Source organism: Oncorhynchus tshawytscha, linkage group LG19 (assembly GCF_018296145.1).
Source record: "Oncorhynchus tshawytscha isolate Ot180627B linkage group LG19, Otsh_v2.0, whole genome shotgun sequence".
NCBI lineage: Eukaryota > Metazoa > Chordata > Actinopteri > Salmoniformes > Salmonidae > Oncorhynchus > Oncorhynchus tshawytscha.
Genome location: NC_056447.1, coordinates 36,293,430 through 36,317,534, shown reverse-complemented (window position 1 = coordinate 36,317,534; position 24,105 = coordinate 36,293,430). Strand labels below are relative to the sequence as shown.

At 43.9% G+C, this 24,105-nt stretch overlaps 1 protein-coding gene across 2 annotated transcripts in view; it reads right to left on the bottom strand.

Annotated features, from left to right (window-relative positions):
- furinb (furin (paired basic amino acid cleaving enzyme) b) overlaps positions 1-24,105 on the bottom strand; it is a 180,206-nt gene that overhangs the window by 57,579 nt on the left and 98,522 nt on the right. Inside the window, exons 4-6 of one of the 2 annotated variants that reach the window (XM_024379709.2) lie at positions 16,540-16,644; positions 10,691-10,819; positions 10,062-10,138 (exon numbers count right to left, since the gene is read on the bottom strand). In XM_024379709.2, coding sequence (XP_024235477.1) covers positions 10,062-10,138; positions 10,691-10,819; positions 16,540-16,644 — 311 coding nt within the window. The remainder of the gene's footprint in view (positions 1-10,061; positions 10,139-10,690; positions 10,820-16,539; positions 16,645-24,105) is intronic. The other variant, XM_024379711.2, reaches the window with a different exon arrangement.

The window sequence follows — 24,105 nt, the reverse complement described above, 5'->3', positions numbered from 1 at the left end:
GTTATGTTAAACTCACAGACATCATTCAAACAGTTTTAGAAACTTCAGAGTGTTTTCTATCCAAATATACTAATGATATGCATATCTTAGCTTCTGGGACTGAGTAGCAGGCAGTTTACTCTGGGCACCTCTGGGCACCTTATTCATCCAAGCTACTCAATACTGCCCCCAGTCATAAGAAGTTAACGGTCAATCACCGTGAGACCAACAGTCTTTTGCATGACAATAACTGGCTAACGAAATTTTATGAACGCCACAGCCCTAGTCTTAACTGGTATTTTTCCCGAACCTAGGTTGGGTCTCCACGCCACCTTGCTGGTGAGTCAGAGGACAAAGGGATGGTGTTCCATCTCCAGCTGAGAAGCTGATTACACTGGAGCACAACTCTGTAATACATTACATTACCCACCTGCTATTTACCCATTATGTATAGGGGTGGCAGGAATCCTATAGGTTAGAGCGTTGGGCCAGTAACTGAAAGGTTGCTGGATTGAATCCCCGAGCTGACAAGGTAAACATCTGTCATTCTTCCCCAGTAGGCTGTCATTGAAAATAAGTATTTGTTTTTTACTGACTTGCCCTGTTAAATTAAGGATAAAAAAATGTTAGCTTTTAGAACACTTTCATCTGCGGAAGATTGCTGTGATTTCCTCCCATCAAATACAGAGGAAAAATATAAGGCCACACAAGAGACTTTCACAATTCATACTAATCGACACAGAGTAAAGGTTCGCATAGCTTAAGAGAAGTCAAATTAAATCACATTTTATTGGTCACATACACATATTTTGCTGATGTTATCGCAGGTGCAGCAAAATGTTTATGGTTCTCGCTCCAAAGTGCAGTATACCTAACAATACAAAACAATACACACAAATCCCCCAAATAAAAATATCAGAACGAGCAATGTCATCTGTATTGTCTCCGCCTTCTAGATGCTTCTCAATGGTAGTGGGGTGAACAGGCCATGGCTCGGGTGGCTGAGGTCCTTGATGATCTTTTTGGCCTTCTTGTGACCCCGGATGCTGTAGATGTCCTGGAGGGCAGACAGTTTGCCCTGGTGATGGGTTGGGCTGACCACTCCACCCTCTGGAGGGCCCTGCTGTTGTGGACGGTGCAATTGCTGTACCAGGCAGTAATACAGCCTGACAGGATTCTCTCAAGGGTGCATCTGTAAAAGTTTGTGAGGGTCTTAGGGATCAAACCAAATTTCTCCAGCTCCCTGAGGTTGAAAAGGCACTGTTGCGCCTTCTTCACCACACTGTCTGTGTATGGACTTTTTCAGTTTGTCAGTGATGTGCACGCAGAGGAACTTCCAGCTTTTCACCCTTTCCACTGTGGCCCTGTCAATGTGGATGGGGGCAAGCTCTCTCTGCTATCTCCTGAAGTCCACAATCAGCTCCTTCGTTTTGTTGATGTTGAAGGAGTGGTTATTTTCCTGCACCACTCCGCCAGGGCCCTCACCTCCTCCCTGTCTCGTCATTGTTGGTAATTAGGCCTACCACTGTTGTGTGGGTCTAGGGTGGCGGCTAGCTGGAGGTGCGTCCATCCACATCCTTTACTAGCCTCTCAAACCCCTTCATGATGACAGAAGTGTTACGATAGTCATTTAGTTCAGTTACCTTCTTAGGTACAGGAACAATGGTGGACATCCTGAAGCAAGTGGGTCAACAAACTGGGTAGGAAGAGATTGAATATGTGTAAACCCTCCAGCCAGCTGGTCTGCACATGCTCTGAGGATGCAGCTTGGGATACCGTCTGGCCCGGTAGCCTTGCGAGGGTTAGCACGCTTAAATTTCTTACTCAGGTTGGCCACAGAGAACGAGAGCTGACAGTCCTTTTCTTCGAAGGGAGAAAAGCGGTGTTTATCTTGTCCGGGAGCGAGACATCGGTGTCCGCAACGTGGCTGGCTTTCCCTTTATAATCTGTGATTGTCTGGAGAGCCTGCCACATATGTCTCGTGTCTAAGCCGTTGAATTGCGACTCTACTTTGTCCCTGTACTGAGGTTTTGCCTCTTTGATTGCTTTACGGAGGGCATAGCTGGTCTGGTTCTACACGTCCATGTTCCCAGTCATCTTGCCATGGTTAAATGCGGTGGTTTGCTCTTTAAGTTTTGTGAATGCTGCCTTCTATGCACGGTTTTAGGTTTGAATAAGTTCTAATTGTCCTAGTGGGAACAACATCATCTATGCCCTTCCTGATGAACTCAGTCACTGAGTCAGTGTATACGCCAATACTATTCTCAGAGGCAACCCAGAACATTTCCCAGCATAGATTCCGATTGGTCGATTCCGATTGGTCAGACCAACATTGAAGAGTCATTTACTTTTCTGCCTATAGGAGGGGAGGAGAAAATTGGAAGTGTCCCGGAAGGAGGAGTTGCAATGTTCCTGAGGTTTCGATGCGCAAGTAGCACAGATGTTTTGATAGAACTTTGGTAGCATTTTCCACAGATTTCCTTTATTAAAGTACCCAGCTATAATGGCACTTGTGACCAAGGATTGGTAAGTAGAGAAAACAAGAGTATCTGATGTGAAATTATGTTTACACATCGTTTACCACTTGACCTGAGCTGTCATAAAGTTCACACTTTGGATTAGAGTGATTTATAAATGAGCAATGACACTGTCATGACAAGGGCTCACTGACTGCTCACTGACAGATGTGTCCTTTGCCCAAGGTGCCTTGCAAAGCATATGCTAACATGTTGTACATCATATTTTAACACAACGATGCAATTAAAGTTAAATCTAAGCAATTAAGAATAGCATTAGTCTGAACATAACAGTCAACTTGTGAACAAGCTTGAACATGTTGATGCACGCACACAAGCACACGCACACACACTGAACGTGAAAGTTAAATCCTAAACATGCCTTAAAACATGCACCCTAGCACAGTGCACGCACGCACACCCACCCACACATAGTTTTTCCCATGGCTGCTGGACAAACATAAGAACCTTTAAACCATAATTTACCCTGCCGTAGACAGAATCCCTGTGTCACATTCCTTTATGAGAGCATCACATGGACTTTTAAAGAGAAAGGGGATTCTAAAGGCACACCATGCTAAATGTTTTAATCACTATCAGGAGAGAGAACAGATAGCAGCCCTGCTCACTGAGTCGGTCTATACTGGCCCAATCCCAGACAACAAGCAGCACCGTGGCCAGGAGGCAATCGGCCAGGCTGGGCGCGTTTCCCCAAAATGGATTCCTAGCTACCGGCGAGATCATTGTTTCATCCATAGTATCTCAAAATGGTATTTGTGGCAGAGGGTATCTAGGCACAATTGTCATTTGGCCAGACATGTGCAAGCAGGGAGGAAGGTTATCCACTACACTCATAGTGGGAAGGAACTAAATCACTATGCCCCAAGGCACTTTCACATGGTGCTGGAGGGCAGCCATCCACAGAACAGCCGTTTACCAGACACACACACAGACAAACACACAGCTGCCGCGTGATTACAGGGTGTGATTGGACTGGATGCCTTTCAGATCAGACAGACGACAGCTTAATGTGTGGAGAGTGGCCAAGGAGGGGGGTCTGACAACCAGATGACATCTTGATTCTAAATTTGTCAAAACAAAAATCACAGGAAATTATTTTAGAGGAATCTCTCTCTCTCTCTCTCAATTCAATTCAAGGGGCTTTATTGGCATGGGAAACGTGTTAACATTGCCAAAGCAAGTGAGGTAGATAATATATAATCTCTCTCTCTCTCTCTCTCTCAAATGCACTGGCTTAAGTGTCACAGAGAACATAGAACAGACAAGACTGTCAAGTAAAATTTGGTGTGAGTCTGTGTTCCTTGAAAATGATACCTTCTGAACAGCACCAGTTGTGCTCTACTCTTAACGCCTAGGGTTAACTGCGCAACCTGCTACAGTATGTGTGAGACTAAGATAGACAGTGAAAGGAAAGGGTTTCGTCCCCCAGTCACTCCCTGTTTGGTGTTAAATGTGTGGAAAGACCAATTATAAAGTACTGCTTCCATCGTGCAGCCTCTACTCCTCAGTGTTAACCCAGAAGCCTGTATACCCAGCAGTTCTCCAGGAGGACTGTTGAAAGGCCACCCCTGCAGTACTCTGTGGTAGATAAAGAAAGGTAACCTATACACTATCTACAGGGTCACTGTGCTCTCTATATCTTAGCTGACAAAAGCCATTCTTAGGGAATGCTTTTATCTCTCTCCCCTTCAGGCTTATACAACCTCTTCCAGCCTATTGGTTGCCTTGTCCTTTTACTTAAGAATGGCATGGAGCAATGAAGCCATTTTGGGCTATTATTACGTCTCTCCAGCAAATAATGTTCTGATTTTAGATTTTCGACTCCAAGACAAAACATGCACTGTGCATGTTCAGATGTATATTATGGAGTGTGACGGACATTGCAGCGTGCTTGGCTGACTTGGTGGACCAGTGCTCTGCTGCTGCCTGCTGTAGTGGTGCTGTTGGCTGTGGGGTATCTGTGGCAATGTGAGTGAATAGGGCTGGATGGTGGCTGGATCAAGGGGCCTGTTAAAAGGATTTGGTTATTTTCCGCTCGGCTTAACTGATCCCCGAAGCAGCTATGGGCCGGGCCGCTGTTCAAACGGTTACTCTGGAGTTCCTCCTAAGCCCAACCAATCAGGACCATGCTCTCTCTCTCAGGCCTTGGGAAGAGCGCAATCTACTGCTTCTTTCCTCCCACCTACCCTGGCCAGTGGTCACACGTCTCTGGTTGCCACATCTAATGAGAATCACTTATCAGGTGACTCAACCGGGCTCATGAGATAAGACTAGCTGACTCAATGATAAGGTTTCTGAAAATGGCTTTAAGAGATGCAAGCCAACCCAATGAGACAGACACTTTAGCTAGCTATAATGAAGTGAATCATTCAACTGTGGTTTAAAAGAGACTTGTGATATTAAGCCAGTCCAACAAAGAGGCTTCTAAACAAAGCAAGCTGGCCTAAGCTGTGTCGTGTCTCACTGAGGGAGGTCTAACCCTTCACAGACACACCTGCTTAAATCTGCCATTCATCAGGCCTGCCCAGTATCTGTATCTGTATATTGGTGATGGTGTCCAATCTGCTAGGGGTGTTCAGGGGCTCAGGACGTTTACAGTACTCAATCACTTATTGAAGTGGCTGGAGCAGGAGCACAGCAGCCTTCAATCATTCACACAGACAGACAGACAGAGAGAGACAGACAGACAGACAGACAGACAGACAGACAGACAGACAGACCAGGCCCAGGCAGCATTTAGACAGACAGACAGACAGACAGACAGAGAGACAGACAGACAGACAGACAGACAGACAGACAGACAGACAGACAGACAGACAGACAGACAGACAGACAGACAGACAGACAGACAGACAGACAGACAGACAGACAGACAGACAGACAGACAGACAGACAGACAGACAGACAGACAGACAGACAGACAGACAGACAGACAGACAGACAGACAGAGAGAGAGAGAGAGAGAGAGAGAGAGAGAGAGAGAGAGAGAGAGAGAGAGAGAGAGAGAGAGAGCCTGCCTGCAGACATCACTTCCTAACATCTGTTGATTCATCTCAAGGCTCTGGGCCGTCTGCAAAATAAACACACAGTCTCAGAGTCACAGATAGAAAGATGGTAAATGTTACGGATACAGGTATCCTGTGTGTGTGTATGTGTGTGTGTGTGTATGTATCCTGTGTTTCTTTTCTCTCCTCCCCTCACAGGTGAAAATCATCACTCCCCAATCAATCATCAATCAGAAGACACACCTCATCCTGTTTCCTACCCACAGTTCCTTTCCCTTGGTTTAAAAACCCTGTCAGTTGTTTGCTCTAGAGCTCAATCTTTCTGTAAATGCCATGTCTGTAGATCTCTCTGTTTGACTCTCTTTATGTATTGAGCTATCTTTTGTTTGAGCACCTCCATATCACTTTGTCCTCACCTGTATTGTTTTTGGTTATGGTGTTTGTTTGCTGGTGGGAAAAGGGGGAACTAAGACAAGTCGCCCATGGGCATACACTACCCGTAGGTAAACTTTGTTAAATACCCTAGTTAGAACTGGGCAGACCACCCACTGTATTTTTGGTTGGTTAGTTAGCTGTTGAAATAGGCTAGTCTAGCTTAGGGGTGTTTTTGAATACTTATTATTTCTTTCCTTGGGTCCAGCTCAGCCCCTTTTCCTGCTCCCCCCATTACCGTGTGTTTTACAATAAACCCTGAGTTTGACGGTAGATTTCAGTTGTCGTGGTTATTTCGTTCTCACTTTTACTTTGTCACTATTATAAATTGCATGAGTTATGTTACGGGTCTCATTACCATCCCCCCTAGACTGTCGGGCCAAAAGGGATTCGTAACAGTAAACAACATAGCCAGGCCTTGGAATAGATGGGCGCTTTTAATGTGTTAAACATTGAAGTTAGGAGTCAGGGGCGAGACTTTCTATTGAATTATGTAAAAGAGAGAGAGGCAGTGAAAGAGAACATATTTTATACACCAGGCTCTACCTCTTCAAATCACATAATAATTGTCTCCAACCCTGCAGGAGAAAATATGTGTCCAGACGTTAAGTGAAGGTTGTTCAGGGGCGGGAAACAAAGGGACAAGGACATTCAGACATCACTGTGCCAGTGGGTGATTGTCACAGTGGAGTACTTTGGATGTGAAAAGAACTGCTGCAGCTAGCTGCTTCTCCTCAGAGCCAAATATACAGTATACTGGAACTACTTCATACCGACCAAGGTGCACCCATAAGGGATCAGACTGGATATGTGAAGTTTGCTCCTTTATTTCTGAAAGAGCTGCAAAATCTGGATCCTTACATATCAGCTGGGCTAGACAATCAATCTCTTTCTAAAATGATCCACTGAAATTGTTGCAACCCCTATTATTAGCCTATTCAACCTCTCTTTCATATAGTCTGAGATCCCCAAAGATTGGAAAGCTGCTGCGGTTATCCCCTTCAAAGGGGGAGACACCTTAGACCCAAACTGTTACAGACCTATATCCATCCTGCCCTGCCTTTCTAAAATCTTTGAAACCAAGTTAAGAAACAGATCACCGACCATTTCGAATCCCACCGTACCTTTTCCACTATGCAATCTGATTTCCATGCTGGTCATGGGTGCACCTCAGCCACGCTCAAGGTCCTAAACGATATCATAACCGCCATCGATAAAAGACAGTACTGTGCAGCCGTCTTCATCGACCTGGCCAAGGTCGGCAGACTAAACAGCCTTGGCTTCTCAAATGACTGCCTCGCCTGGTTCACCAACTACTTCTCAGATAGAGTTCAGTGTGTCAAATCGGAGGGCCTGTTGTCCGGACCTCTGGCAGTCTCTATGGTGGTGCCACAGGGCTCAATTCTCAAACTCTTTTCTCTGTATATATCAATGATGTCGCTCTTGCTGCGGGTGATTCTTTGATCCACCTCTACGCAGACGACACCATTCTGTATACATCTGGCACTTCTTTGGACACTGTGCTAACAAACCTCCAAATGAGCTTCAACTCCATCCAACACTCCTTCCGTGGCCTCCAACTGCTTTTAAATGCTAGTAAAACTAAGTGCATGCTCTTCAACTGATTGCTGCCCACACCCTCCCGCCCGACTAGCATCACTACTCTGGATGGTTCTGACCTTGAATATGTGGACAACTACAAATACCTAGGTGTCTGGTTAGACTGTAAACTCTCCTTCCAGACTCAGACTAAGCATCTCCAATCCAAAATTAAATCTAGAATCGGCTTCCTATTTCGCAACAAAGCATCCTTCACTCATGCTGCCAAACATACCCTCGTAAAACTGACTATCCTACCGATCCTTGACTTCGGTAATATAATTTACAAAATAAGTTGTAATTATTTTCACCTCTATGGCCTATTTATTGCCAACCTCCTTACTCTTCTACATTTGCACACACTGTACAACGATTCTTTCTATTTGTCTTTTCTTTTGTGTTATTGACTGTATGTTTGTTTTTGTGTAACTCTGTGTTGTTTTTGTCACACTGCTTTGCTTTATCTTGGCCAGGTCACAGTTGTAAATGAGAACTTAAAATTAAAATGTGTGCACTCTGGTTGGTACCTCTTCTTCTGCCTCTACTCTCACCATTGATAGGATAGAAAGTAAGAAGGATTAAGGCCAAGCCCAGAGACAGATAGTCTGGTGGGTGGATGAAAAACTACAAGGCTGTGGACAACAGCCCTTTCATCACTGGTACCCCTAGCATCTCTGTCTCTTCTCACCCTCTCTAATCTCCAATAAACAATAGTGACTGCACTGTAATGGAGGACAGGAGAGAAACACTGAGAGAGGACAAACATTCCGATGATGGAGCACAAAATAATGACCTGCTTGGGCAAGAGCCTTGCTCCAGCCTGGCTTAAAACCCTTCCAACAATACCTGACAGTCGTACCAAGTCGCAGTACAAAGCATCTACCCGGAACAACTCCTTAATGGATGTGAATTCAAAACCCAGCCTTGAATGTCACCGATACAAATGAGCCCACCTTGGCAGTGGAAGAGGACGTAAGTTTCTAACTTAAGTCTCCTGTTCCTTTTTCTGCCCATGAATATAGTCATATGAATATATGAATATAATCTCAATGTCGGGAGGCGGAGAGCATTACTCAGCTTCTGGCCGCGCACCTCTATGGGGAATTACTGAACTCATCTGCTTTCATTTTTCCTCAGGTCACTCCAAACACACAGCGCTCAGCGCTATTGACAGAGACACACTCTTCTCATTTCTTGGTCATAAATTGATTCCGTCCTGGATAATCGCCTTGAGAGCACCAGCCAAACATGGTGTGTATTGTACTGTGTTTGTACTGTGTGTGCATTTGTTTTTTTAGTTACGATGTGTATGTGTGCATGTGTGTGTTCTGAAGTTCTGTGCAGCAGCAGTAACAGTAGCTGCAGCAGCAGTGGAGCTGGTTAGAAGAAGCAGAACCAACCAAGGAGTAGTCTTGCGTTCCCTAGTAATCAGGATTGAGTGGTGACTGGCTCAAACAGACAAGTGGGCAGGGGTAGGCTTAGGCAGAGTTAGTACCAGTCCAGGCAAACATGGAAACATGGTCCCTGGTTAAAGTGAAAGCACTTGGCCTTGACTATACAAACCAAGGAGACGGGAGGGAATCGCTTCAATATGTACAGTATATACAGTACACACACACACGTGTCTGGCTCTCTAGTGGGAGGGAATTGCTTCAATATGTACAGTAGAAAGGCAGCTTAAAGAGAAGAAGATAGGGGAAACAAGGTCTGGGTTCAAGGGGAAACATTTGGTGATATGACGTGCAAAGCCATTGTTTACATTTCACAGGGGGAAATGCAGTGAATCTCTCTTCAGTATCTACAGTAGAGGCAGCTCAAAGACAGTCTGGTGAAGTTTAAACCATGTCTTGCTTTGGTGAGAATTCGGTTCAAGATCCTGTTAAGCATTGAAACAAAATAAATGAGAAAAACCAACCAAAAAAACAAAAGAAGACTGGAATTCATCCCAGAAACAAAGGGGGAGAATTGAGCAAATCCTGCTGTTTGTTTCAGAGGCGGGAGGAATGCAGCAGTGTCCCATCTGATCCAGGGGAATGGAACCACAGCAGAAGACAGCCACACGCTCGGGTTAGGGCGAGTGAGGTGAGAGGGGCTGAGGAGAAGGTGCTTAAGGAATTTAGAAGCCGCCCTTTTACTTTTGGACCAGTGTTTTTTAAAATTCAAACCCCAAAAGCCTGGAGAGAGACTTGCTGGTATCAGCCAGGGGCAAATAAACAACTACTATTGGTATTTCATCTGATTCAGTCACCAGTCAACAATCTCCTGACAAACCATTAATGGATGACACTGTGTCAGAGAAGCAGTGCTGTTTATAAATGAGGGCAGACATACTGAAAAGCAAGGTCTTGCTTGAGGGCCTTTACTTAAAGAGACAGCATTACCCAACCAAGTGAACCTGCAAAATGTGCTTGAACAAATCTACCAAACTTTGTCAGAGCCCATTTTGCTGTATGAATGTATGCATGTATAATCCAGTTGAGGTGTGGGGCAGAGCAGGATATCACATGACCTGTTCTCGTTGCGCTGTGTGTAGCGTGGCTGGGGGTCAGAGTCTCCATCGTTGACATCATAGCTGGCCTCAGGGTCCTGGGAACAGAGATGGAAACAGGTGTTCGAGACTGTGGATATGGCTGAATTACATCCTTTCATGAAATGGGTGGTAAAGGCCGCAGGTAGCCTAGCGGTTAAGAGTGTTGAGCCACTAACCTAAAGGCCACTGGTTCAAATCCCTGAGCCGACTAGGTGTAAAATCTGTTGATGTGCCCTTGAGCAAGGCACTTAGCCCTAATAGCTCATGTAAGTCACTCTGGATCAGAGTGTCTGCTAAATTATAAGGATATGGTGAGTGACAACTCTCAGAATGCATCTCAACAGCCTTATTGAGAGTCTCTTTTCCTCCAGCTGTTGCTGCACTTTAAAGCAATTCCTGGAAAGTAATTTGAGGCTGAAGTAGGCATCCTCACATTGCGTTCACCTAGCTGTGTGTCTCAGAGAATGCAGATGAAATGACTGTTCTTCTTCTATCTCATCTGCACTATGTGAAAACACAGGCAAGGTGAAAGCAATGTGGAGCTGGGAAGAAGGCTACTTCTTCTTCCATCCATCCAGACAGAGCAGGTTGTGTTTGTATGTACTCACATAGTTGGTGGCCAGGTCTGGGTGGTCTTTCTCTATACCGTCATCCAGGATGGTGACCACAACACCTCTCCCAGTGTAACCCTGGGACCACGCTCCCTTGGCATTCAGGTCTGCTTGGCTGGGGTTGGACTGGCAGGGAGACAGAAGAACAAGCTTTAATGAAGCCATTGTTATAGCATTATAGTGTCATATAGTTTCACGTGGTTTAGCCCTGATGAAGGCCATCTGTTGTTTTTTTGTGTGTGAAAATGCCAATACAATATACAGATTTCTTTAAAGAGTATACTTGGAGTGCCTTTGGACAATCTTCCTTTATTTCTCAGTTATATATACAGTCACAACAATAGCACAAAGCACATCCCTCTGTAAACTTCCCCAAAAATGAGAGAATGCTTAAGGACATTTGTATGAGTCACATTTGACACACGCAAGCCACATTACTCAGACAAGTAGAGCAACCATTTAAAAATGTGAGCATCAGCAAAAATACACATGAAAAGAGACCAGGGTGGCTCAGATGAAAGATGACTAGCCCTGCTAATGTAACACTGGGGGGCTGTGTTAGATGTTTGACCGTGTTCATACCCTGTTGAAACCCCCTACCCTCCACACACAACCACAACCACAACCACAAACACGCATGCACGCACACAAACATAGACAGGCAAAGTCACACACAGTGTGTCACCGGGAAGTCTCTTTAGCGGGGCTAACCCACAGAGCATGGGGGGCTAACCATAATTTCCCTGTCAGAGGAAGCAAGCCTGCAGCTGGAAATATGAATAAGTGAGAACCTGGTGAGAGCATTCGCCTTGCTCACAGGGGAAATTATAAAGCAGAGCTCCACACTAACCAGCAGGGAGAGAGGGAAAAGAGCAGATAAATGTGGGAAGAGGGAGAGAGGGAAAAAGGTGAAGGAAGTGACAGAGAAAGAGTGAAATGTAGAGGTAGATAGAATGAGGAAAAAAGAAGGAAAAAGATAGGGAGAGAGAGAGAGAAAAAGAGTGAAAAAGGTAGAGTGAGAAAATGTGATTCCCCTAGAGCTCCAGGCCACCTCCACTTCCACTTCCACCACCCCCTGCTCCCTGCTGATCTCTCCCTACAGGGCAGGCCTCCTGCTGGGCCAGAGCAGCATCAGGGCCTTTAGTGAGGGAGCTTAATATCCCTGGCCCCAGGGCAGCCACTGTGCTGCTTACACAGACACGATTCCTATACACATGGGGCAGAATTACCATGGGACTACACAGAGGAAGGCAGTTAGCTACTCTTTTTCTAATCATATAGGGATACAGTATAATGTAGCCTTAGTTATACAGACTACGAGGAAGCAAATCTCGAAAATATATAGAGTACCAGTCAAAAGTTTGGACACTCATTCAAGGGTTTTTCTTAATTTTTTACTATTTTCTACATTGTAGAATAATAGTGAAGACATCAAAACGATGAAATAACACATGGAATCATGTAGTAACCAAAAAAGTGTTAAACAAATCCAAATAGATTTTAGATTCTTCAAAGTAGCCACCCTTTGCCTCGATGACAGCTTTGCACACTCTTGGCATTCTCTCAACCAGCTTCACCTGGAATGCTTTTCCAACAGTCTTGAAGGAGTTCCCACATATGCTGTGCACATGTTGGATGCTTTTCCTTCACTCATCCAAATCCATTTCAATTGGGTTGAGGTCGGGTAATTGTGGAGGACAGGTCATCTGATGCATCTGCAGCCTGGAGGTGTGTTGAGTCATTGTTCTGTAGAAAAACAAAAGATAGTCCCACTAAGCCCAACCAGGTGGGATGGTGTAACACTGCAGAATGCTGTGGTAGATGTGCTGGTTAAGTGTGCCTTGAATTCTAAATAAATCAATGACAGTGTCACCAGCAAAGCACCCCCACACCATCACACCTCCTCCTCCATGTGTTTCACGGTGGGAACTACACATACGGAGATCATCTGTTCACCTACTCTGCGTCTCACAAAGAAACACCGGGTGGAACCAAACATCTCAAATTTGGACTCATCAGACCAAAGGACAGATTTCCACTGGTCTAGTTTCTTTGCAGCAATTCAACCATGAAGGCCTGATTCACACAGTCTCATTTGGGCTGCAATTTCTGAGGCTGGTAACTCTAATGAACTTATCCACTGCAGCAGAGGTAACTCTGGGTCTTCCTTTCATGTGGCGGTCCTCATGAGAGCCAGTTTCATCATAGCGCTTGGTGGTTTTTGTGACTGCACTTGAAGAAACCTTCCAAGTCCTTGACACGTTCAGGATTGACTGACCTTCAAAGTAATGATGGACTGTCGTTTCTCTTTGCTTATTTGAACTGTTGTTGCCATAATACGTACTTGGTCTTTTACCAAATAGGGCTATCTTCTATATAACACCCCTACCTTGTCACAACACAACTGATTCATTGAAACCTGTTAATTGAAATGCATTCCAGGTGACTACCTCATGAAGCTGTTTGAGAGAATGCCAAGAGGGTGCAAAGTTGCTATTTTGAAGAAACTCAAATATAAAATATATTTTGATTTATTTAACACGTTTTTGGTTACTACATGATTCCATATGTGTTATTTCATACTTTTGAAGTCTTCATTATTATAAAAATAAATATATTTGATATATATAATATATAATGTAAAAATTTAAAAAAGCCCTGGAATGTGTAGGTGTGTCCAAACTTTTGACTGGTACTGTATATATATATTTTTTTTGGTGTTGTTGTATTTTACCCCCTTTTTCTCCCCAATTTCAATCTTGTCTCATCACTGCAACTCCCCAATGGGCTCAGGAGGCAAAGGTCGAGTCATGCGTCCTCCGAAACATGACATGCCAAACCACGCTTTTTAACACCCACCCCCTTAACCAGCCAGCCACACCAATGTGTCGGAGGAAACACCATTCAACTGACGACCGGGGTCAGCCTGCAGGCGCTACAAGGAGTCGCTGGAGCGCAATGAGCCAAGCAAAGCCCCGCCGGTCAAACCCTCCCCTAACCTGTGCACCGCCCAATGGGACTCCCTATCACGTCCAGTTGTGATACATCCTGGGATCAAACCCAGGTCTGTCGTGATACCACTAGCACTGCGATGCAGTGCTTCAGACTGCTGCACCACTCGGAAGGCCCTGGAAACTATTTTCAATCATTAGTTTAACTGTCTATGGCAGAAGCTACTACGTGCAAACTCTGTTTTGTCAGACAGGAAAAAGAAAAGCTTTGGATACACTGTCCAAAAGGCTTGTATGCAATATCACCCTATAACATCTGCATTCATCCCAATGCAAACCATGCAAACCTCATTACAGACAAGCCACCAGTGTTTGGCTTCAGAGGGACTGTTGAACAACCTCAAACACACAGCAGAACAGGCTTAGAGCCCTCAGCCGATTAGAGCAGTAATGCTGAATGACAGAGGTGGTTTCACAGCCTTCCATTCACAGGTGATTTGTGTCTGGCCCTGTCAATGCTGCTATTAATGCATTTACACTATCATATGGTGCAGACTGCAGAGAGAGAGGAGGAGGATTAGGAGAAATCAAAACATCCCTGAGCCTATGAGCTGAGGAGAGAAGGAGGGATGGACACAGTCTCCTTCTGAAAGCAACAGTCCTACAGGTGTCATCATGTTTCATTTGCTATGATCTGGATCCTTTCAAACAGAAGACACACTGAGGAGCATCTTGATGAATGACACCTGGTTGATAACAGATAGAGAACGACCGATTATCGGCCAAGCCGATATACCGAGCCGGTGTTGGCATTTTATAGTCCCTCTACATAGCAAAGCTGCTGCTATTCCCGCTGCCACTCACCACCGAGCCACGAGCCCTGCAAAGATTACGATAACTAACCCTTTCCTCTGTGGTGTTAGCTAGCTAGCTATATTAGCTACTATGCTAGCTAGCTAGCTGGCTAGATAAACATTGTGCTAATATATCATATAGGAGTGAATAGCCAATATAGCTAGCTAACGTTAGCTGGTTATCATTTTGACCATGCACCATTTTTGGAAACGAGCCATCTGACGGTGTAACGTTAGCTATTTACTGGTGTGCTGATCTGACCAGCAGCAATCATATCTGTAAATTGACAGTTGATAGTCGGATTAAATGATTGTCGTAATAGGGAAAGAAGGAAGTGTTTCAAAATGCCTAAATAAAGGTTGGCAATAGGTTTAGCTACCTAAGAATCTTCCTGCATGTTTATGGACCTACAAAGCTGTATAAATCAGCGTGTGCGCGTGCGTTTTCACTTCTCAAACTATGGGCAGGTTTGAAACATTCAGACAGAACGTGCATCGTTGTTTCATATTTTTTTCTACAGTTGTTCTCCTTAGAAATGATGCACATTTAGGATCGGTAGCAAATTTCATTGCCATTGAGCTAATTCTCAAATTAGCAGTAAACAGCACCAAGTGATATGAGCGATGGAGAGAGACGTGAGGAGATGTGAAAGGGAGCAGAGTAGAAGTAGTTACATACGCCCATTTCTTGACAGATAGCTGAATAAGCCTATTGAGTTGTTTCGAATCTTCTTCCTGGCAGCTGAGTTATTTAGAGATGCATCCTGACAGCTATAAAAAAACACTTTTTCTCGATCACGGAAAATGACTACAATTAGTAGTTCCATAAGAATCCGTGATCACGGCCTCCTTGACCCCCCCAAAAATCGGTATCGGCCCTAAAAAATCCATGTCTTTCTATAATAACAGTCTCAGTCCTGTTAATCAGCTCTCAACTTCGGCAAACTGTCCTTCTAGCGCTACATGCAGACAATGTATTATTTCCATGTATTCGTTGCCGTCATGTATTCACTACACATGGGAAATGAACTTGGGCCTTGACAGTTGAAGTAAACAAAGTGAAGAGCACTTTAGAACATATTGACGACATTTATAGTTAAATGACAGATACCCAGATGATGAGTTTTCTCAGCAGGCAGCACATCCAGCTTTCAGATAAATGTCAACAAGAGAAATACTCCGATTACTACATCCTGCCTTTTCTGTGTGGCAGCAGGTCTCTATGTTTTAAATGTATGAATTTTTATTTTACCTTTATTTATCTAGGCAAGTCAGTTAAGAACAAATTCTTATTTTCAATGACTGCCTAGGAACAGTGGGTTAACTGCCTGTTCAGGGCAGAACGACAGATTTGTACCTTGTGTGCTCGGGGGTTTGAACTTGCAACCTTCCGGTTACTAGTCCAGAATGTGAATGTGGTAAACAGCAGTAAAGTGGCAGTGCACTTTAAAGGCAGAATCCCTATATCAACGGTCTTAAACATTTTAAATACTGGCATGTCAAAGGGGTGTTAAGAGGTTCTAATTCAAATAGTACAATGTGTTCAGCATAAGGGAAAACTCCTGGCTTTAGTAAAGTAGAGGCTACAGTGTTCTGGGGGATCTGACTACTACTGTCACGGTACTGACGCTCATTCTGTTTACCAGTTCCGGAGGTCTATATCACCGGCTTTCTAGGCTTCACTGAAAGGGATTCATTATCATCAACCCCAGACTGACTTGTCTGATTAAACACACCTGGTTCCCATTTCCCCCGATTAGTATGTTATATATGTGCCCTCTGTTCCCTCTGTCTTTGTCGGTTATTGTTCCCATGTCCGTTGGTGGTGTGAGTACCTATAAATTGGTGCAGCTTTTATGCTGTGTGCTATATATATTGTGTATTACGGGTATCGTCCCGTGGCGTTCAAAGAGGTTTAGCCTCACTCTTTTAGGTACAGCCCAGTGTTTTTGTATACGTGTTTGTTTTGTGTGTATTAAAAAACCCTATTGTGTATTCCTGTGCCTGTCTCCAAAATTATTTATACCAGCGTTACAACTACCTTGCTCACCAGGTACCACTGCTGGGGGAATTTGGGGTCGGATGGTTCGGTGTAGACATCCCTCTTTTTCCTCCGCCTAGACACCTGCTGTTCCGCCCACCTCACCTAAAGAGGAACACACACAAACACACACACACACACATTAGCACTGATAATGAATGAAATGACCATGACATGAGAAACAACTATCCACAGTCTGCCTCCTACTGTGGCTTTCAAGTGGCCACCAACGCTCCAATGGTTAGGTCCTACAGCTGCAGTAAGACTTTACAAACCACCCAGCTGGGTTACATCAGCAACATCTAAAGGGAGAGTAGGGAGACCAATCTGATTCATCTGAATCCTCAGACGTGTGTGTGTGTGTGTGTTTCATCTCTCTGTTCTCTGTCTCTCTTTCTTAGAATGCACATCTAAAAAATGTATTGCATCAGGTATTTATTTTTTATATTTTGTGTTAAAACGAAGAAAATTATATGTGCCTCATTTGCATTAAAAACATATATTTACATATATGAATACATTAACACAAAGGGGGGAAACAGCCATCAGACACTTCCTCTGTCTACCCTACCTGCACTCACCTGTGCTGTCTAGACTGCCTCACTAATTACTGTTGTTGTCATGTTCTCCTGCATAATTCAATAAGTATGTCAATAGCAGGATACCCCCGGATTAAAAATCAATACGCTTACCTCTAGATTACACCTATCTATACATACTTTACATTGTGTGTGAGATCAGACATAATACCACTATTCCGAGTGTTCATTTTCGGGTGTGGCTTTCATTACAGTGCATCTCATTTGAAAACATTTAAACTGTATTAAAGGGCCAGTGCAGTCCAAATTATTATTTTTCCTGTGTTTTGTGTTTTGTATCATACTGTGCAACAGCTGATGAAACTAACACTGTTAAAGTAAAAAAAAGTAAAATGTAATCATTATTACTATTATATCCTGATAGTTGCTGTTTGAAAATTCAATCTGCACAGGACTTTCTAATCAGCAGGTTTGCATGGGTAGGAGTTTCGGCTTGCCTGGTGTGATCGCAAGCTGGTAAATTGGTTAATAGACTAATAACAAAGAGAGTTCCAAACCTCTCTGCCAATAACAGCTAGTTTTCTGTTTCCACCTTCCCACTCAGACCACTCCCAGACAGTCCTAGCAAATTCTAGCTTTTATTTGCTATTTGAATGGAAAACTATTATCGTAAGGTACTTAATTGTTACCCCGAAATAGGGATGGGCATGAGTAATCAAGTACTTGAACTGATATTAAATATTGATCTTTAACCAGAGATCACTTTTTTTTCAAATACTGTGTGGCGACAAAACGCTAGGCACTTCTCTCTCCATGTGCAGTCTCCCGCCAATTTGTGCTCCCCGCTATATATCAAAAGTATAACCAGTAGTAAATGTAGGCTACTGTTAATCACTGCCATTTCCTCATTAATCTAGAATGTTTAGTTACAGTCATGTTTAAGATTTTTTCTTAACTGACTTGCCTAGCTAAATAAAAGTTCAATTCAAATTAAAATAAAAACAAAAAAAATAATGTTTGGTTATAGTCATTTACAGCTACTGGTTGTAATGGTCACTGGTCATAGAGTTCAACTACTCCGTTAACCTCTCTCTCTGCTAATTTGTAGGGGTCCAGATTTTGCAGCTCTTTCAGAACATCAGCCATCTCGATTTGGGTGAAGGAGAAATGGGGGTAGGCTTGGGCAAGTTGCTGTGGGGGGTGCAGGGCTGTTGACCAGGGTAGGGGTGGCCAGGTGGAAAGCATGGCCAGCCGTAGAAAAATGCTTTCTGAAATTCTCAATTATTGTGGATTTATCGGTGGTGACAGTGTTTCCTAGCCTCAGTGCAGTGGGCAGCTGGGAGCAGGTTCTCTTATTCTCCATGGATTTTACAGTGTCCCAGAACTTTTTGGAGTTTTTGCTGCAGGATGAAAATTTCTGTTTGAAAAAGCTAGCCTTTGCTTTCTTAACTGCCTGTGTATATTGGTTCCTAACTTCCCTGAAGAGTTGCATATCGCGGGGCTATTCGATGCTAATGCCGTACGCCACAGGATGTTTTTGTGCTGGTCAAGGGCAGTCAGGTCTGGAGTGAACCACGGGCTATATCGGTTCCTGGTTCAAAATCTTTTGAATGGGGCATGCTTATTTAAGATTGTGAGGAAATCACCTTAAAAGAATAACCAGGCATCTTCTACTGACGGAATGAGGTCAATATCCTTCCAGGATACTCGGGCCAGGTCGATTAGAAAGGCCTGCTCGCTGAAGTGTTTTAGGGAGTGTTTGACAGTGCAGCGGGGTGGTTGTTTGACCGCAGACCCATTACGGACTGCTGTCTGAACACACACAAATCTGATTTGGTCATCACTTGTAACTTGCTGTTTGGACAGTCAGTAGATCAACATGGATTTGAACTGTCCTGACTGTCCAAACAGCAAGTTACAAGTGACCAAATCAGATTTGTGTGTGTTTAGACAGTAGTCATTTGCTGACAAGGCTACGCTAGTAACAACGGGAGTGTGTGCAGTGGTGTAGACTGATTGGTGGTGGTGCTTGTTTTTCCTATCACTCAGAAGAAGCAAGCTAAGTTGACAACAATGCCTGCCATCAAATCAAAAAATCAAAATCAAATTTATTTATATAGCCCTTCGTACATCAGCTGATATCTCAAAGTGCTGTACAGAAACCCAGCCTAAAACCCCAAACAGCAAGCAATGCAGGTGTAGAAGCACGGTGGCTAGGAAAAACTCCCTAGAAAGGCCAAAACCTAGGAAGAAACCTAGAGAGGAACCAGGCTATGTGGGGTGGCCAGTCCTCTTCTGGCTGTGCCGGGTGGAGATTATAACAGAACATGGCCAAGATGTTCAAATGTTCATAAATGACCAGCATGGTCGAATAATAATAAGGCAGAACAGTTGAAACTGGAGCAGCAGCACAGTCAGGTGGAAGTTGAAACTGGAGCAGCAGCATGGCCAGGTGGACTGGGGACAGCAAGGAGTCATCATGTCAGGTAGTCCTGGGGCATGGTCCTAGGGCTCAGGTCAGTTGAAACTGGAACAGCAGCATGGCCAGGTGGACTGGGGACAGCAAGGAGTCATCATGTCAGGTAGTCCTGGGGCATGGTCCTAGGGCTCAGGTCCTCCGAGAGAGAGAAAGAAAGAGAGAAGGAGAGAATTAGAGAACGCACACTTAGATTCACACAGGACACCGAATAGGACAGGAGAAGTACTCCAGATATAACAAACTGACCCCAGCCCCCGACACATAAACTACTGCAGCATAAATACTGGAGGCTGAGACAGGAGGAGTCAGGAGACACTGTGGCCCCATCTGAGGACACCCCGGACAGGGCCAAACAGGAAGGATATAACCCCACCCACTTTGCCAAAGCACAGCCCCCACACCACTAGAGGGATATCTTCAACCACCAACTTACCATCCTGAGACAAGGCTGAGTATAGCCCACAAAGATCTCCGCCATGGCACAACCCAAGGGGGGCGCGCCAACCCAGACAGGATGACCACAACAGTGAATCAACCCACTCAGGTGACGCACCCCCTCCAGGGACGGCATGAGAGAGCCCCAGTAAGCCAGTGACCCAGCCCCTGTAATAGGGTTAGAGGCAGAGAATCCCAGTGGAAAGAGGGGAACCGGCCAGGCAGAGACAGCAAGGGCGGTTCGTTGCTCCAGAGCCTTTCCGTTCACCTTCCCACCCCTGGGCCAGACTACACTCAATCATATGACCCACTGAAGAGATGAGTCTTCAGTAAAGACTTAAAGGTTGAGACCGAGTTTGCGTCTCTGACATGGGTAGGCAGACCGTTCCATAAAAATGGAGCTCTATAGGAGAAAGCCCTGCCTCCAGCTGTTTGCTTAGAAATTCTAGGGACAATTAGGAGGCCTGCGTCTTGTGACCGTAGCGTACGTGTAGGTATGTACGGCAGGACCAAATCAGAGAGATAGGTAGGAGCAAGCCCATGTAATGCTTTGTAGGTTAGCAGTAAAACCTTGAAATCAGCCCTTGCTTTGACAGGAAGCCAGTGTAGAGAGGCTAGCACTGGAGTAATATGATACATTTTTTTGGTTCTAGTCAGGATTCTAGCAGCCGTATTTAGCACTAACTGAAGTTTATTTAGTGCTTTATCCGGGTAGCCGGAAAATAGAGCATTGCAGTAGTCTAACCTAGAAGTGACAAAAGCATGGATGAATTTTTCTGCATCATTTTTGGACAGAAAGTTTCTGATTTTGGCAATGTTACGTAGATGGAAAAAAGTTGTCCTTGAAATGGTCTTGATATGTTCTTCAAAAGAGAGATCAGGGTCCAGAGTAACGCCGAGGTCCTTCACAGTTTTATTTGAGACGACTGTACAACCATTAAGATTAATTGTCAGATTCAACAGAAGATCTCTTTGTTTCTTGGGACCTAGAACAAGCATCTCTGTTTTGTCCGAGTTTAATAGTAGAAAGTTTGCAGCCATCCACTTCCTTATGTCTGAAACACATGCTTCTAGCGAGGGCAATTTTGGGGCTTCACCATGTTTCATTGAAATGCCATGAATGATTCCAAGCTGCATTGAATGTTCAAAATCATAGGATAAGAACACTTTTAAAGCCTCCAAGGATAACATGATCCAACTTTCAAAACAAGTCCTTTTTGGATAGCCACAGTAGTCAACTAGCTAGCTAAGTAGCTGTTTTTGGCTAGCCACAGCAGTCAACTAGCTAGCTCGGTACCTGTTTAGCTTTCTAGCACATTCACTAATTTGTTTGTAAACAATTAGCTACCACATGTTCTTGTTAAACTGTCAACTGAGTAGTTAGCAAGCAACAAGCAGAATATCAGTCTAAAAACCACTTGAGGGCAAATAAACATGATTTGACCGTTCAGACACAAATCACATGGCCAGGAATCAGATTTGTATCTGACTTCAAACCTCCTATGAAGGTGGTTTGAAACGTGGCTTGATCTGATTCCATGTGTTTTTTGGCTGTTCAGACTGCAGGAAAAATAACAGATTCAAATCAGATATGCAAATAAATAGGATTTGAGTAACTTCAAACTGCCAATGTGAACAAGCCTTTATAGATTCAACAGAAATACAATGTATCCCATTCAGCCATTACCAGAGTGTGTTTGACAGCTCATTACAAACATTTCTGTGGTCATAACGCTAACGGGGGAAAAAAATCACAGGCAAAAGCTAGAGTATGAAAGAGTCACAGGTGTAAAGTGAAAGCAATCAATCCAACGAGATTTAAGTGAAAAGTGCATTTTGCACCCCTCAAACAGAGGAAATAGATTGCTGAAAAAGACAGATCCTCAGGTAGGCCTGGTTTCTAATGATGGACTGCTAGACAAGCTGTGTCTCCTCTCTGATCCTCATACTGTATCTGGCTTAGGAGATACATAAACCACAATACCGCTGCCACAGCCTCCAGACACTGCACTGTGTGTGTATGTGTGTGTGTGTGTGTGTGTGTGTGTGTGTAATAGCTACTGACAACTCCACAGGGAGAGAGGAGATTGGAGAGAGTGGACCTGAAAATATCCCCTCCTAAGTATGCAATAAGTAACAGTGAGGTTTGTTAAGATGGAATAAAAAAGCTGCCCCGAAAACAAATAGATTTCATCCATCCCTCACGGTGAGAGAGAGAGTGAGTATAAGAGAGGAGAGAGAGGGAGAAAAGAGATGACAAAAAGTCTCTGGTTTAATGGTGGGGGTTATGCGATTCTGCCAATGTCATCTTTGCAGTGTGTGATTATTCAAAGTGAATGGAGCTAAGTCAGCCAGGCATGGCTGAAGACACAAGACAATGGGAGGAATGGAAGAGACAGGTTCAGGATTACACTGAGAGGATCTAGCGGAAGCTTTACATGCACTAATTTACCTAAGCCTTACATTATAGTCACCAACCGTCATCCTTCCTCTGTATTATGCCACTTTCAGCAAAAACATGTAGTTCACTAATATTTAGATGAAACCATATTTAATACATCCATCTTGTGGAAAACACACAAATCCAACACACACTGAATATGTTTTATTCAGAACAGGTGTGCACGCACCCACACACATTTGACCCTTTCTAAAGTGTCTATAAAGTGTATTGCTGTGGTCGCTGTCTGCAAAAGTGCCCATGGCCTGGCTTTTCTTTGGGCAGGATTTGTTAGAGTGAGGTTGCCCTGGACAAGCTGTTCCCCAGCCTGAACCCTGCTCACCTGCAGCCTGAGGTTAACTAGAGTATGTGTGTGTGTGACCAGGTTGAAGTTGCCCTTTGAAACTGTCTAAAGAGTCCTCCTGAATGAGCATAGGGATTGTGACAGAAAAATTGCATATTTACCTGGTTAATTTTATATTAATGGTTAACAATTGATATTTAACTAATAGTAAGACATTTCTGTCCTACTAGTGTCTTTGTTTTTATGGTCTCCACTCTAGTTCCCTGCAGCTAATCTGGGTGTATGGTCACTGGAGATGGCTTGAGCTGACAAACGGGTTAAAGACTGCATTACAGAGACAAGAATGTGTTTTAGAGATAGCTTAGGTGTTGGACAATCCCTCATTGTCTCAAAATCATCTGGGAAACTAAGCCAGTGTGGGGTTAAGACAACCCACGTGCAGATAATGACAGGATGGACCCATAGTGGTTTATGATGCCCCATTCTGCATGAGGGGGGTTGAACCAACCATGACTGAGCATTGTTAGTGTCAGCTATATATAGGACTCTGCATTTGCGTAAAGGTTAGGTTACTCGGTCCAACACTCAAGGGTGGGGGGTCGACCAGCCTCATTATTGCAATAATTAATCGATATTAAATAAAGATGATTGTTTGAATAAGTAACCAAATCTCTCTCAGAACTGAATTTCCACGACAGGATATATCCAGGAAACTACTCTTTACCTCAAATTACAGTAGTAGTATATACAGTGCATTCAGAAAGAATTCAGATCCCTTGACTTTTTACAGATTTTGTTGTTACTATTAATCGGAATTGCCGATTAATTAGGACCGAGTTCAAGTTTTCATAACAATAACAATTTTAACACCTTTATTTAATCTTTATTTAACTAGGCAAGTCAGTTAAGAACACATTCTTATTTTCAATGACGGCCTAGGAACGGTGGGTTAACTGCCTCGTTCAGGGGCAGAAAGACAGATTTTCACCTTGTCAGCTCGGGGAATCCAAACTAGTCCAACGCAATAACGACCTGCCTCTCTCTCGTTGCACTCCACAAGGAGACTGCCTGTTACGCAAATGCAGTAAGCCAAGGTAAGTTGCAAGCTAGCATTAAACTTACCTTATAAAAAAACAATCAATCATAATCACTAATTAACTACACATGGTTAATGATATTACTAGATATTATCTAGCGTGTCCTGTGTTGCATATAATCTGACTGAGCATACAAGCATACAAGTATCTAAGTATCTGACTGAGCGGTGGTAGGCAGAAGCAGGTGCGTAAACATTCATTCAAACAGCACTTTCCTGCGTTTTGCCAGCAGCTCTTCGTTGTGCGTCAAGCATTGCGCTGTTTATGACTTC